General features: G+C 42.2%; 3 protein-coding genes across 5 annotated transcripts; 2 read left to right on the top strand and 1 right to left on the bottom strand.

Moving 5' to 3' along the window:
• Nucleotides 1-235: 235 nt before the first annotated feature.
• On the top strand, nt 236-4,848 carry LOC115675207 (calcium-dependent protein kinase 2-like). Its single transcript, XM_030597807.2, has 8 exons — nt 236-1,315; nt 2,022-2,165; nt 2,321-2,473; nt 2,801-2,916; nt 3,177-3,344; nt 3,453-3,580; nt 3,819-3,918; nt 4,299-4,848. The coding sequence occupies exons 1-8, from the start codon at nt 577-579 to the stop codon at nt 4,371-4,373; spliced, it is 1,623 nt and encodes a 540-aa protein (XP_030453667.1). The 5' UTR covers nt 236-576; the 3' UTR covers nt 4,374-4,848.
• A 378-nt stretch (nt 4,849-5,226) lies between these two features.
• On the bottom strand, nt 5,227-6,783 carry LOC115675209 (protein translation factor SUI1 homolog 1). 3 transcript variants are annotated; one of them, XM_030597809.2, is made up of 2 exons: nt 6,659-6,783; nt 5,227-5,860 (listed from the first exon to the last, which is right to left on the bottom strand). In XM_030597809.2, exon 2 carries the CDS (start codon nt 5,814-5,816, stop codon nt 5,478-5,480), a length of 339 nt encoding a protein of 112 aa, XP_030453669.1. In that variant the 5' UTR covers nt 5,817-5,860; nt 6,659-6,783; the 3' UTR covers nt 5,227-5,477. The 3 variants fall into 3 exon arrangements, with proteins under 3 accessions (XP_030453669.1, XP_056173409.1, XP_030453670.1); XM_056317434.1 differs by having other exon boundaries at nt 5,227-5,885; nt 6,665-6,744; XM_030597810.2 differs by lacking the exon at nt 6,659-6,783 and adding an exon at nt 6,007-6,640.
• Nucleotides 6,784-8,361: 1,578 nt separating this feature from the next.
• Nucleotides 8,362-14,249, top strand: LOC115675208 (uncharacterized). Its single transcript, XM_030597808.2, has 6 exons — nt 8,362-8,644; nt 9,157-9,284; nt 11,127-11,296; nt 12,304-12,381; nt 13,250-13,394; nt 13,651-14,249. Exons 1-6 carry the CDS (start codon nt 8,362-8,364, stop codon nt 14,065-14,067), a joined length of 1,221 nt encoding a protein of 406 aa, XP_030453668.2. The 3' UTR covers nt 14,068-14,249.
• Nucleotides 14,250-14,559: the final 310 nt, after the last annotated feature.

The following is a 14,559-nucleotide window of genomic DNA, read 5'->3' on the forward strand; positions in this document are numbered from 1 at the left end:
GTAAAATTTAACGAAAACTAACGAACGGTGAAATTATCACTAACGTACCGATTCGGGATTTTTTTATAGTATTAACTCCTGTTTTTATCACTTGGCAGCCACTTTGGTGGTGCGGGAGAAATTATGTTTAAGCTGCATACATCACGTTATGCTAGTACAGAAAAAAGTCAATATCTCGACTTAATTGAACAGTTGACCCAAGTTCTTGTTAAAGAGTGGTCTGTGAAGCCGTGTTTCGTTCCAGTCACAGTTTGCCTGCCTTTTTCTCCCGATTCTCGAACACGTTTTCCTTGAAAAAAACTCCCAAATCACGATCCAGAGCTGCCTTGTTTTGTCGGCAACCTCCGCTGATTGTCTCCCCCAATCTCAGTTTCATCTCACGGATCGTCTGCCCTTCCGTGGTGTAGTCACCGACCCGTGATTCATCCGTCAGCTCCCGAGCAAAAGAGTCAAAAACTTTTTTTCTCTCTGATTCCCTCGACTCTCGGCGCATTCTGCACACGATTCTTGATTCCGGAATCCGATCTTTCCTCCGCTTCTGATCGTTGTTTGTTCTCTCCGAAGAGAAATAAAGACATGGGTTGTTGCCTCACTAAGGACAAAGCTCCAGAGCCGCAGCAAAATGGGTACAGATCTGTGGGTGCGAATTACCAGAGACCCTATGAACAACAGCAGCAGCAGCAGCAGCAGCAGCAACAACCTGTCGTGGTTCAACAGCACAAGCCTCCTTCGAATCATTATCAGCCCCAGCAAGTTGCGTTCAAGAACTCAGCCCCGTTCCCGAGCCCCAAGCCAGCCCAGAAGGTGGACACAATCCTGGGCAAGCCCTATGAAGATGTCAAGTACCACTACGCACTCGGGAAAGAACTGGGTAGAGGTCAGTTTGGTGTCACTTATCTCTGTACTGAGATTGCCACTGGTCGGCAATATGCTTGTAAGTCCATTTCAAAGAGGAAGCTTGTGTCCAAGAATGATAAGGAGGACATGAGGAGGGAGATTCAGATCATGCAGCATTTGAGTGGCCAACCCAATATAGTGGAGTTCAAGGGTGCTTATGAGGACCGGCAATCGGTCCACCTCGTGATGGAGCTCTGTGCCGGTGGCGAGCTTTTCGATAGGATCATCGCCAAGGGGCACTACAGCGAGAGAGCCGCGGCTACAGTCTGCAGGGCGATTGTAAATGTTGTTCATGCGTGCCATTTCATGGGTGTTATGCATAGGGATCTCAAGCCTGAGAACTTCTTGTTGGCTAGCAGGAATGAGAATGCCCCCTTGAAGGCTACAGATTTCGGATTGTCCGTGTTCATCGAAGAAGGTGAATATTCTATTTTTCACTTAAAAATTCTTCCTGTTTGGTTGGTTCATTGCTGGAATTATGGAATGAAATGGACCAGCTTTCACTTTTGGAAGTGAAATGGTAAGTAGTTTGCAATTTTAGGATATATTGAACCTTCAGCTATGGTGAGGAAATGTTAGAATGGTGCCAGTCAGTTCTTCAAGGAGTCTAGAGTGCATGTAAGATCATTACATGCGAAGGGTATAGCAATGAGCTGATAATTTATTCGTAAGTATACGTATTCCTTGACTCTAGTTAAGTTTTGGCAAATTAATGAACTGGGAGTGAATTTACTCTTATCACAAGGATGTGAATTTCGGCACATTGTATACTACCCTCTTTTAGGAGGTTAGATGCTGAGTTGCTGCATGATTTTCTACAGAAGAGTAGTATTTGGCACAAACTTGTGTCGTTTATTCCTGTCAAAGATTGTAGCAGGTCCCTGATGTCTCTTGTACAACGCTAGATGCTTGAAAGGCAGTTGTTGCTTGCAAGTGAAAATTGATGTGGTGTACAACTGAGATTTGCTGTTGCTGGTTGCTGACGAAAGTATCTTTGCAGTTAGGCTCAGCTCTATGTTCTGTTATAGCTCTCAAACTTTAGAAGAAATTGAGTGGATATTACTTAGCATAATTATGCATATGGCTTTTTTGACTGTATCCATTGCTTACCTCTTATTTTCCAGGCAAGGTGTACCGGGATATTGTCGGGAGTGCTTACTATGTTGCTCCTGAGGTTTTGCGGCGTAATTACGGGAAGGAAATAGACGTTTGGAGTGCAGGAGTCATACTTTATATCCTACTCAGTGGCGTGCCTCCATTCTGGGCTGGTAAAGACTATATCCTTCTCTTTGTCCTTTGTTTCCTTACATAATTCTTCATGCTCTAAGGAGTACGTAGTTCAATCATCTCTTCAGAACCATGCCAAACGGTAAAGCAGTGCATGATTTTGGCATCGGTAGTATCTAATAAGCGCGCATTGCAGAAACAGAGAAGGGGATATTTGATGCGATACTGCAAGGAGATATCGATTTTGAAAGTCAACCATGGCCAACTATATCCACTAGTGCTAAGGACCTGGTCAAGAAAATGTTAACGAAGGACCCGAAGAAAAGGATTACTTCTGCACAGGTTTTAGGTGATTTTACTTCTGCCTTACAAGACACATGCTCTTAGAAATGTTTGATGCGAGTCAATTTTTTAGATTTCCTTTTGACTTGGAAGCCTCCATGCTACTCTATCAGAGGATATGATTGTTTCGCAATATATGAAGTATGAGAAATGCTAGCTCTTTTATCTAAGCTTGGGTTTATGACTAATGAGATTCTTTCCACTAAACAATGAAAGTAGGAGTCATCTTCTGGCATGTTACTTCTCTAGATATGGTCCAAATGTCAAACTTGCCAGTACATTAGAAGCTTATATTATCTTCTGATCAACCACGTGCTATTTCTGTCTCATACAGAGCATCATTGGATTAAGGAAGGTGGAAATGCATCAGACAAGCCAATAGACAGCGCTGTCCTTTCAAGAATGAAGCAATTCAGAGCAATGAACAAGTTGAAGAAACTTGCATTGAAGGTTAGTCCCTGCATTATTGGAGTGCATCTTGTTTCTTTATGTCCCTATTTGTATTTGCTGAAAGAGTATACAAGTGTAACTGAAGGGATTGTTTCTGGATGGGAATGTTTCCCATGTTTCCAAATTCAAATTATTTGTGTTTGCTAATTGTTTGACAGTATGTTTAGTTCAAATTGCTATTTCCAAGTCTTAATTTAGTACAGAGATTGACTAGGCAATCATTTCATGCTAATGACTTTGCTATTGTAAAATGAAAATAGGTAATCGCTGAAAATCTATCTGAAGAAGATATTCAAGGGTTGAAAGCAATGTTCGCGAATATGGATACCGACAAGAGTGGAACGATCACCTATGAGGAGCTGAAGACTGGATTGGCTCGGCTTGGATCGAAGCTCACAGAGGCAGAAGTGAAGCAGCTGATGGACGCAGTAAGATATATGTTATGGAGTGCCCAACTTATTCAACCTGATTTTTTTTTTTTTTTTGGTGCGAGGAAATTGAATTGGTGCGACTGATATCCTTGTTCTGTACTTCAGGCTGATGTGGATGGAAATGGAAGTATTGACTACATTGAGTTCGTAACAGCTACAATGCATAGACACAAGCTAGAGTTAGATGAACATCTTTACAAAGCCTTCCAGTATTTCGATAAGGATAATAGTGGGTAAGTGTTCCCTTCCCACATGTCATAAACTGTTAAAGAATCGGGACTTGTGTCACAGTGAATTTCACGGTCCATCTCTCCAGACATTGAATATGGATCTACTTGGTTATACCCGCAATTTATCGAAGGCACTTCATGCCTCAAATTCTATTTGATGTTTGAAGTTCTTCCTTCTCTGCATTAAGTGTAAAAACGACTACTGACGCAAGTGATTATTTTTTTTTCTCGATTTTTGCAGGTTCATCACAATGGATGAAATTGAGACAGCCATGAGAGGATATGGAATGGGAGATGAAGACACTATTAAAGATATTATAGCCGAAGTTGACACAGACCATGTGAGTTTGATTTCCTTTGGATTTAAGGTTGCTTTTTGTTTTGAAAAAAAATTCTGGTTAATGTTTTCCTCTACAAGTCTTGTGAGAATTCATATCTTTTAATTTTATCCTTGCTTTTCTGTGGAATCTTCACTCGGCACATTTTGTGCTCCTTCATCGCTTTGTTCCCTATTAGGGATTATGCTCGGTAAAACCAAAGAACTCGTTCGTGAATTCTAGGTTTCCTCTTTTCCAGATGGTATTGCCGTTCAACTTTCTAGAAAGCTAATCCCGTTGAACACGTCTATTTTCTTCACTGACAATGGTTCGGAAGTCCCACAAAAGCACCCGCACACTCTTTTTAGCATGACGAGCTTATACGTTTTCTTCTGTGTCGGCAGGACGGCAGAATCAACTACGAGGAGTTCTGTGCAATGATGAGAAGTGGAAACCAAAACCAGGGGAGACTGTTCTAGGCACCAATCAACAACTAGGAGGGGCTCTTTCACGCCTACAGACGAACTATTGTAAATTGAAGTTAAGCACTCTAAAATATGGAAGCTGTTTCTTGACCTGGAAAGTTGATTCTACTTCGAGATATATTTTTGTTCGCCTGAGATGCCAAATAGAGGACGCAGCTCATGGCATTTTTTTGGGCCTTTCCTATGGTTCATTTTTGTACTGTCAATTTCTTGAAGATCACTGTGAGAGAAGATGTCATTTGAAAACACAGCCTGGCTGAAGAAGCTGCCTCTTTGCTGTTGTAAATAATTGTAAAATCCTCTCTTTTGAACCTTCATGGTTCCGAAACCTGAGAGGGGTAAAACCCGAGTACGGAGGAATATTGACTTTGTTTGCAGTTTTTTGTCTGATTGATAGTTCGAATTGTTGTCATCTTGCTTAAGGTTTGCCATAAATGAAGTAATTGATGGAGGTTACGGCATTTTTATTAATGGAGACATTCTGTCTGTTCCTAAGAAAGGATGACAAGCTTCTATAGACATCTCAAAGCCGTAGGAAAACACATATGCACTCTTGTATGGATTAAATGTAGAAATGATATGACCTGCTGCACCGGCAGCTACATTTCATGGTTCTTTAATTGCCTATACGCAGTTTCCATGTACCCAGATTAGACTGTCATGTTCTTTCTAATCACGATTGTATGGCAATTAAAGTTGGTAAGGATGAAGAACATTAACATTCATTTGGTCAAGCCACCATAGATCTACCCCGCCGTTTTTTTTTTTTATCATGGGAAGTTTTCTCCTGACCCATAAATCACAACACCATGTTTTGGAAATTGAACAAACAAATCAACACGAGGAGTTATCATATCGACATCTGAACTTCCAAATCCCATTCTCCACAAAGGATCATAACACCCCATTGAGGTATACAAGTCTAGACAGCATCAAAGAGAAAGCAAAAAGGAGGAAAAACACAACCTAACAACTTCTCCAGCAGTCAAAGCCACCGGATTATTCAGGATTCTACAGAACCCACATAAAAGCAAGCACCACCAGTAATTATAGTAGTAGACACACGACACAGTGACCGATCATGAACCCTGGTCTCTCTTAGAAACCATGAATCTTGATCTGGTCTTTCTTCACGAGGCCGGCCTGGACCAGAAAGTGGGAGACGTTCTTCCGCTGGTCGCCTTGCAGTTGAATGATTTTTCCGAGCTCCTTGTCCTGGACAACATTCCCATTACAGCAGAACTCCTTCTTCAGATCCTTGAGGATCTTCTCGTAGCTGAATTCTTTCTTCAGCCCCTGCACAGTGGTCAGGCTTTTCTTTCCATTCCTTTGCTGGATGCGTATGTGAACATACTCTTTTGCCCCAGGGGCACCCGAGTCCTTGCCCTCAGCGAATGGGTCGAAAGCAGTTGGAAGCTCGAAGTCTCCTTCAACCATGTAATTTGCTGGGTTTGGACTTCTAGAACCGAAGAAAGAGGATGCTGCAGTAATCAAACACCGAAAATCGTATACAATTAGCTCAGACATAATGAACCAAACGGATACTCACAATTCAATAATACAGAACTAGACATGGCAAAGTTGTACACAACCACATCCAACCATGGCGAAGAAATAGAAGCCGTACTCTTGACAATCAAGAGAGGACCAATTCAATGAGAACCGGTGAGTGTTTGTGGCGAAAGAACACGAACATATAAAATAATCTTAACAGACCATCAACATATAATCTGATCAAAACTATTCCGAACCCCAGAGGAATCCCAACCTCCAGCACCTACTTCTTAAACCAAGAAACAGGGAGACTATTCTGAACCCCAGAGAAATCCCAATCTCCGGCTTCTATATCTCAAACCAAGACACGGGGTTCTTTCACAGCCAGCACAACCAAGAGCACGTCATCAAAACTAAGTCCACGATAACCAACAGGAAGCAGAATTACGGGATGCAAACACCGCACGCGTGCCGCGTATAATATCCCAGAAAAACAAGAAACAAGAGCGCACAAGCACAAAGATCGCGTGAAAGACAGGGATCGAACATAAACCGCAGCAACCAGAGAACGGTCAACCGACAACTACTTCACATGAACCGAGCTTCTCCACGACAAGAACATCCACGGTCGTTCCCTAACCCATCGACCATGATCATCGCTAGCAGAAAAAGCGAACCCCATAGAAAGATTCCAACTTCACGACAAGAGCAGAGAACCCAAAAAACCCCTATCTCTACAGAGGAGAAAGAGAAAGGTTTCTCGAGGCAAATTTCGGAGGCTTTACCAGAAGAAAATATCGGCAGAAGAAGCTGATCGCGAGATCAAGAGCGCAACTACGGAAATCGATGAGAGACTCTGCAAGCCAGAAGAGGGGCAATATATAGGGCCGTTGGGAGTCGGTATGATACCAGCCACACGAATTGGACCCGGTTGGTGGTGGGGCCCCCCGTCCCCGCGCGTGCCGAATACCGTGCCTTCAAAGGAAGAGCCTTGGACGGTCCAGATGGTCGAGTGATCGCGCGGCGCGAGTTGGGACAGCTCAGCAGCCGTGACGATCGGGCGTAAAACGCGTGGACAGGACGCAACCCCACCCCCCCCCCCCCCCCAAGCACGCGCGAGCGAGCGGTGGTGGGGGGTGTCGGCGATCCCATCCCGGATTCGGTCGCGCTGGGTGGGTCCCGCGAAAGGCGGTTTTGTTCTGATTTTTTTTGGTGTCGATGGAGAGAAGAATCGAGAAAGGGGAAACGATAAGCACGTGGCCCGTTCAAGTGGCATATCCGCTGATTTGGATGAAGCAAAAATCCATAATAATCTCCTGTTGTTTTTTGGGGCTGAGCTGGTCAAAAATATCGAAAATATATATAATGAAAAGGAAAAATTCGATTCCTAGAGACTTTTTTTTTGTTCTTTCGGGGTCAATATGGTACCTAGAGACTGACGAAGAAGGGGATGAGGAAGAAATTGAGAAGCCCAAAAATTACGCTGGAAAGGAAAGTTAAGGCGTGTCGTCCCTTGGGCTGGCAAGGCCCGGGCGTCAGTTAGTGCCGTGCAAGTCCACGTGCTAGGCCCGGGCACGGGGATGCCAGAGCTTTGTTTCTCTTTAAGTATTTGCAAAAACATTTTATTTTTTTGGTTTTAATATCGAGCAATTGTTTGTATTGCTTGATTTTTTTTTCCTTAATCTTTAACACGATAAATAAGGAATAAAAAATATCAAGCCCAGGCATAACGTGCCTTCACCTGGGCTGGAAGCAGAGCTCCAGCCAGGACAATTCGGCCGGTTAGAATCGGTTCAAGGTTCATAGCTGGGAGTTGAAGGGGCAGGTTCTCGATTGGCACAAGGTACGCGTGGTTTCTTCCTTTGGACCACGGAGCACGATTTATATTCCTAATCCAGATATTATGTAAGCAAACTTCATTCACGATGACTATCCACTTGCTTTTAAATACAATGACATTGGAAACAAAAATTCTCAGCAGTTGCCATCAATATCAATCTCGCTTGGATTGACTTTTGTTTTGGTCTAATTTGAATCTTGCGTGGAGCATGCCTTGTTTTTTCGAACGAAACACCTAAACATTCATAAGATAGAATAGTCGGCGCATAAATTTAAATACCATTCTTTTTGTAATATTTTTTTGGAAAATCGGATAACATTTTACATGCGGAGGAAAAGGCAAAGGATAACTATTTTTTTTTTTTTTGATAACCCAGGGAACCCCCGCACGGCCGACAGCCGGGGAGTAAACCTTGGGGGCGGCACGTGCTAGCCACCACACACGTGCCACCGGTTAAGTCACCTGCGGCGCCCGGGATTCGAACACTCAACCTTTTGCGAGAGGAAGAGTGCGCGCTCCAGCAGCGCCACCCAGGCGGGTGGTGGCGAAGGATAACTATTACTTATGCCTAATACAAAAAAAAAAAAAATCAAGTCCAAAGTTCAATTTGAAGGACTAAAATTACACATAAGCTTTAATTGATTGATCATGCTCCGTCTAAAACTGCAACTCGAAACTGAAAAAAGAGCGGTGACGGTCTTGCCAAAGTCGGTGGCGCCGGCATCCTCTGGTTCTTACATGATACGCACATTATACCCTCATCACTGGTATTTTCTCTCTTTCTCTCTCACATCTTCGTCGCCCCCAATTTTCATGGAAAAGGGCAAAGCTAAGTTGGCGGCAGTCACCGATCCCGTTCCCAAGCTCGATTCCGTCTCCAGCTCCACCAGTTCGGATCGTAAATCCGCCGCCTCCTCGCTCCGATCGTCAGGTCTCTTTCCCTCTCTCTCTCTCTCATTCTCGTCTGTTCGTACATGTACGCTTGCCGATGTGATCGATTGTGTTGTTACTTGTTTGTGATTGTGAGTTCCTACACGTATCGAGCGATCGATCGTGTCGTTCGTGAGGATTTCGGTTGTCTTTGACCTAGATTTGAGTTCACGATGCGGTTTGCTGTAAATTTGGCCGCCGTAAGAACGATTTTTCCTCTTTGTAAACTGGTTTGATCGTTATAGTCTCTCTTTTGCCTCGTCGCTTGTGATGTGCTGTTATGTGGACGAAGCATTAACGTCTGAATCCAGGACTATTTCTGTCCAGAAGCTCGGACGCAGTGGTTTTTTTTTTCCTTTTTTTCGATTTACTTTGGCGATAAATGATCTGGAATGGTTGTGCCTGTCCGGCTATTGCTGTAAATGGATACTGTACTGTAGCTTTTGTGAGTATGGGCTAGTATGGGATATGAATCTGCTCTGTTTACTGACTGCATCGTGGTTGTCCATATAGGGCCGCCGATCAAGAGGTCGAAGCCGCCAAGTCTAGTCAGTCTGTGTGTGGGGGTTATCGGCAAGCACTTGGAGGATATAATTGCAGATTTGGAAGAGATTGCCGTTACCTTCCCTCCGGATATTAAGGTCTTCATTTGAATTTTTCTGATGTATAGTTGTGCGAACTTAACTCTTGCAGCCGGAGATAATTATTGGGCAGTCTGTGCGTTAAGAGCGATGCGAGCACGCTCATGTCGTCGAGTTGTCCTTTACAGTCCTATTCTATTGTTTGTGCCAATTCATTACTTGTGTTCAGTTCTATCGTTCTCATCAAATTTCACCAGAGAGTAGAGAACTCTTCCTCGTTCTTCGATGTTGTGATGAGAAGCCGTTTTATCTACGGCATCAGTTGTTGCGTCATTTTTGGAGTTGCCTTCACCTAGGCAGCTATGTGTTATCAAGGGTTCACATCTTAACGTGATTGTTTCACTCGATTAGTGTATGTTATTTCATGCATAAGTCATGCAAAGAATGAATGTCAAGAACGGGGAAAAGATGACATTTGTTGGCATTGTGGATGTTTATAATTTGATGGAAAATTTTTAGGGATGGGGGGTGTTTTCTACATGTTGAACATTGATGTGGCATTCGTATTTATCCTCTCCGTGGAAGAATGTGGAAGAACCATATTTTAATGTAGAATGTCTATATGAGAAAATCGCTTGTCTAGAATCAGTTCAATCATCAATCAAGTCCGCGCAGTGTTGGTTTACGCATTAATTAACATGACAAGAGAGCAACTCAATCGTGTTTTTCCACGGCCTTTCAGGATTTAAGTTCTTAAGTGCCGAATGGTTTATGGTACTTGTTTACTCATGTAGTTTATACACAGCATGGTATTATATGAGTAATTGTGGATTAAACTGCCATGCTATGATATTAAAGATATCTTTAGTGCAAGACATGCCCTTCATACATTTGCTTGTCTAGTTGATGCTTGTGCATATAATCCACCTCATCTTAGTTGTAAGTTGCTTCCCCGAGATGTTGGATACCGGATAAATCTGATCATTGTTTTTTTGGAATGACTTATGTACTCCTGCATAGGAATTTCTACTCTGCCTTCCCGGAGTCCCATTAGACAACCATATAACATGAAAATTGCAAGTACTATTCTTCAGTTCTGCTCAAATCAGAAATAAATCTCTGTAATTTATGTAGAAGTATTTGTTCTATGGATTTGTGTCTGGGGTCTGAAACCTTCAGAAGTTGACTAATTGAATTCCAAACCCACCACCCCCACCCCTTCTCCCCTCCCCCGAGCGCAACCCAAATAAAGAAAAAGAACAAGCTTGTTGCCAGTTTTTTTTTTTTTTTTTTTTTTTGGATGTCTATAGATTATACCAAGGTGTGTTGCCAGTTTTTTTCAAGCATGTTGGGAAAAATATAGTTTGATTAGTATTACTATATCGTGAACTAATAAGCTAGTCAATAAAGTATAAAGGCCCTCGCTGTGATGGGAAACCCATTAGGCTAAGACCGTAACTAAATCGGGTATGTGTTGCAGCTCTGGTTTGCATTTATTTCATGCGTATTAAAGGAAGAATCATGGAGTTAAGATGTGAATGTAATCTTCTGCTGGAATGATGGGTTGAACATTTGAGAAATTAATGTTTTGAGCATGCATAGCATGCTGGGTGCTAGAGTGCATCATGCATATTACTTGTTACACAGGTAACATGTTAATGGTTGAGACTCAACACCATCAGTGCCTCGTTCAGGTGTAGCTTATAGTGGAGAGGCTTAAAAGATAAACATGTAGTAGCAGACTGCATTTTTCTTTGTATGGAAATAAACTCAACAAGAATTTACAGGTTTGAGTCGGTCGTAATATGTTTTAGTGTCATTGGTCTTTTCTACTTTATATTGAGATGATTTTGTTGTAGGAGACATGGCTTCCCTTTGTTCTTATGGGTTTGCTATTGGCAGATGGCAGTGACAGCAATTGCTCGGAGGAGACGGTTACTTGATGACAATATAATTGTTTCCTTGGCTGATGGTTCATGGGAGATCCTTGACATCTCTGGTTCAAATGTTTCTGATGTGGGATTGATTAAATTAGCTGGAATATGCAGGTCTCTTCGAGCTGTGGATATAAGGTACTTAAGTTACATTAGTTATATTAGAGGGTCTCAGAGGCCTCACCTTAAGTCGTATTATTTCCTTATGTGTGCCTCAACACTTCCAAGAAAGGGGATGGAAATTATTGTCTCAATGTTACACATGGGTCCTATCCAGGCTGGGTCAAGTGCTCCACTCCATGTTCCTGACTTCTTTTTTCTTTTTTCGCTAAACTTGTTTGTCATGTAATACCTTGGGTATGCCAAGGATTTGTAGTTGGTTCCTTAAAGCATTATGCAACAAATCATGAACCCGTGAATGCCTTGTGTTTGGCAAATGAAAGGAATGCCACTTTGCCTTGTCTTTCCACCTGAGCCCTGCCAACCTTAATCTTTTCTTTCTAAAGGATTAAAGGGATGACCTTTTAAGAAGGAAGTTCTTCGAGAGATGACTGTGAACTGACAAGAGTTCAAGTATGTATGATGTCGATCTTTTGCATGGAAAATTAAAAAGAGTAAATACAGGACAACGGTTCTTAAGCCCTCTACCTCCATTTAGGCCCGGGGCTAGGGTGAGCTGAGGGGGGACAGCGTAAGTGAGATAATGTGTGTAAGCCCACTTTTCTAGAAGTCAAGAGGGAATTTCTTTTTGCATATGCTTTCATATGATAAGTCGAATAGATGCATGAAATGGAGGACCTCTGTATTCTGTCAGCGTAATGATTTCATAGCTGTGGTTCTTCTTTCTGTTTAAGCAAATCTACCAAGTTATATGCTGACAATCAGTTAGGCTTTCTTTCTTTCTTTTTTTTATTTTGTTGCATGTGAAATTTTAAGAACAATGTTGTGCCTCCATTGTGCTCTAGGTAGGCTTGGTTGTGGGGATATAATTAGTCTTCTCTAGGTTATTTTACCTCTGAAATTTATGGGTTTTTTTGGTTTTTTATTTTCTTTGGAAGAACTTGCATGTTAGACTAGGTATTATCTCATGCTGACAAGGTTTTAAATGATTTACTATCATAATGAGATGATTTGTTTTTGTGCAGTCGGTGTGAAAATATCACTGTGGCTGGTGTTTCTGGACTTTTGCAGCGCTGTCATTTGCTAGAAACTTTGAGATGTGGGTATGGACTCTGTCTATGTCAACATTGATGATTTTCACTGTCAATGATTTTATATGCCATTGTTGTCCTTCTATTTACTTTACACTCTTATAATGATTAGCATATGTCATTACACGGTATAGTTAACTTCATATTGGGCAAAGCCTCTTGATACTCCAAATATCCAAGCATGTGTGAAGCCTTTTTTTTTTTTTAAATTTAGAAGATCATTTACTTCTGATACATCTAAATTATCACCTTAAGCTAAATCCTCATCGCTCCTAATCATGTCGCATTAGAATGATCCTTGTATATTATGGAAGAACCTTAAGTTTGTATCTTGGTCTACAGCTAATCAGCATACTGTATTCAGGGCAGGGGTGAAAAACATTGAGCGCATTTATCGGTCGAAGTTTTGAATGATAAGCGCACTTGTTGCGCTTCTCCATATATGGAACTATAATTGGAGATTGAGATCAGTTGCTTCCTACTTGCATGTCAACTGGCATACGCAAGAGGACAAATCTGATTTTTTTGTTAAATACATGGATTGAGGGGAGAGAGGAAGAGAGTTTGTGCAAACAATTAGTTGAGAGTTTCTACTAAAGAACTTTCTTGAGCGACATTTTCAGTCTTACCCTTCATTTGGCACCTCAATTTTTATGATTAGAATGTTGTAGAAGTTGGTTGTCCTTGATTTTATTAGCAGAGGTTTTCACCAGCCATGGCATGGTATACTGCTTTTACTGCTTTAAGATGGTGCTTACTTAGCTTCAACTTCTGCCTTGATGGTTTCCACATAAATAGTGTGACTTTTAGAGCCCAGTTTCTTGGGTTTGACAAGGGGTATAAAACTCCTAACAGGAAGTGAACCGAAGTTGATTTGCAGAGGGTGCCCAAGAAGTGACTACACGGCACGTTGTTGTTTGGGCATATTGAAACCAAAGCTGCATGATGTGGATGGCGATTCGTGGGAGGAACTTGACGCCTCAGAAATCATAGATGGTGCACATTCGTTGCGTTGGCTTGTGTGGGTAAGAATTTACTCTTTGTAGTTAATTATTGAGTTTTTTCATCTTGGCCGTTTTCATCTGCTTCACAAAGGCAGGAAGGTTAACTCCGGACCGATGTTTTGGATCTTTGCATTGTTGATATGTTTAGCCATTTTGTTCTTGACCATTTCAAAATCATGATAAGAATACGAAGTCCCTTCTCCTATTTTCGGTCTTACTTTATGAATCTTCCTAGACAAACAACTTAGCTTCTGCCTTCTGATTTTCATTTCTGCAGCCAAGGATCGATAAAAATACTCTGGAGAATTTCTCCGCTGAATGCCCGCGCATCACAGTAAATGCCAAGCCGTCACCTTTCACTCTAAGAGGGGCCCAAGTTCCGAGACAAGCATGGCCAGATGTCGTATTGGATGAACCCTTTGTTAAGGATATTGATCCCGAGACATGGGCTGTGTCTGGATTTAGACCCAGGAAGATTTCCGCACCTCTCTCTAGCCCAACATCTGAATTGTCGATGGCTGAAAAGTTTAGGCTTGCATTTCTTGAAAGAGACAATCGGTTAGCCCCGAAACGTGCGAAGAATGTGAGGCAACATCAACGGCGTGCGGAAAAAGAGTTTAGGGCAATGGATTCAAGGGCAAAGGCCCTTGATCTGGCCTCAAAATTGAGCAAATCGCTGCATAATAGGTACTAGTGTCCCCGGATAATCAGGGGCAACACCGCGGAGAGAGCTTTTGTTGTCTGACCGTGCTGTTTTTCGGTGCGTGTGTTTTATAATGTCTGCGGCACATGGCTTTGTTTTGATGAGGTTCAGCTGGCGGGCGTTAGCATTCTTGTGAGCTTAGCTTTTGGGCTGTCATAAATTTGTAATTATTAGATCTGGATTATAATCTGTGTATGACGTGGTGATGAGAGGAACCGAGAGACGTTTCATAGCGTTAGAAGTGCCCGATTGAGGGGCACAGGGCCGGGCTTGAGCGGGGGCAGGCCCATTTTAGGTCTGTAAATTGTTCTTTCTGCATCTAAATCCTGTAGTAGTACACTCCTCAAGCCCGTAATACCAGTCCCAATGGCGAATTGGCTGAAATAAAAAGGAAATGATAATAATAATAAGGGGTAAGTGGGTTATCAAGTTGGATTGGACGGAGAGTTTGCTTCTTGATTAGTGAACCTGGGTCGCGTATAA

Source organism: Syzygium oleosum, unplaced genomic scaffold, assembly GCF_021117445.2.
Source record: "Syzygium oleosum isolate NSW1041296 unplaced genomic scaffold, Sole_v2.1 Sole_v2.13, whole genome shotgun sequence".
Taxonomy (NCBI): Eukaryota; Viridiplantae; Streptophyta; class Magnoliopsida; order Myrtales; family Myrtaceae; genus Syzygium; species Syzygium oleosum.

Bases quoted from the DNA above. Each gene is read 5' to 3' on its own strand.
- LOC115675207 (XM_030597807.2), top strand. From the start codon at position 577: ATGGGTTGTTGCCTCACTAAGGACAAAGCTCCAGAGCCGCAGCAAAAT. The intron at 2,474-2,800 runs GTGATTTTACTT...TGTCTCATACAG, and splicing joins TACTTCTGCACAGGTTTTAG to AGCATCATTGGATTAAGGAA. The intron at 3,581-3,818 runs GTAAGTGTTCCC...CGATTTTTGCAG, and splicing joins TTCGATAAGGATAATAGTGG to GTTCATCACAATGGATGAAA.
- LOC115675209 (XM_030597809.2), bottom strand. From the start codon at position 5,816: ATGGTTGAAGGAGACTTCGAGCTTCCAACTGCTTTCGACCCATTCGCT.
- LOC115675208 (XM_030597808.2), top strand. From the start codon at position 8,362: ATGCTCCGTCTAAAACTGCAACTCGAAACTGAAAAAAGAGCGGTGACG. The intron at 9,285-11,126 runs GTCTTCATTTGA...TGCTATTGGCAG, and splicing joins CCTTCCCTCCGGATATTAAG to ATGGCAGTGACAGCAATTGC. The intron at 11,297-12,303 runs GTACTTAAGTTA...GTTTTTGTGCAG, and splicing joins CTTCGAGCTGTGGATATAAG to TCGGTGTGAAAATATCACTG.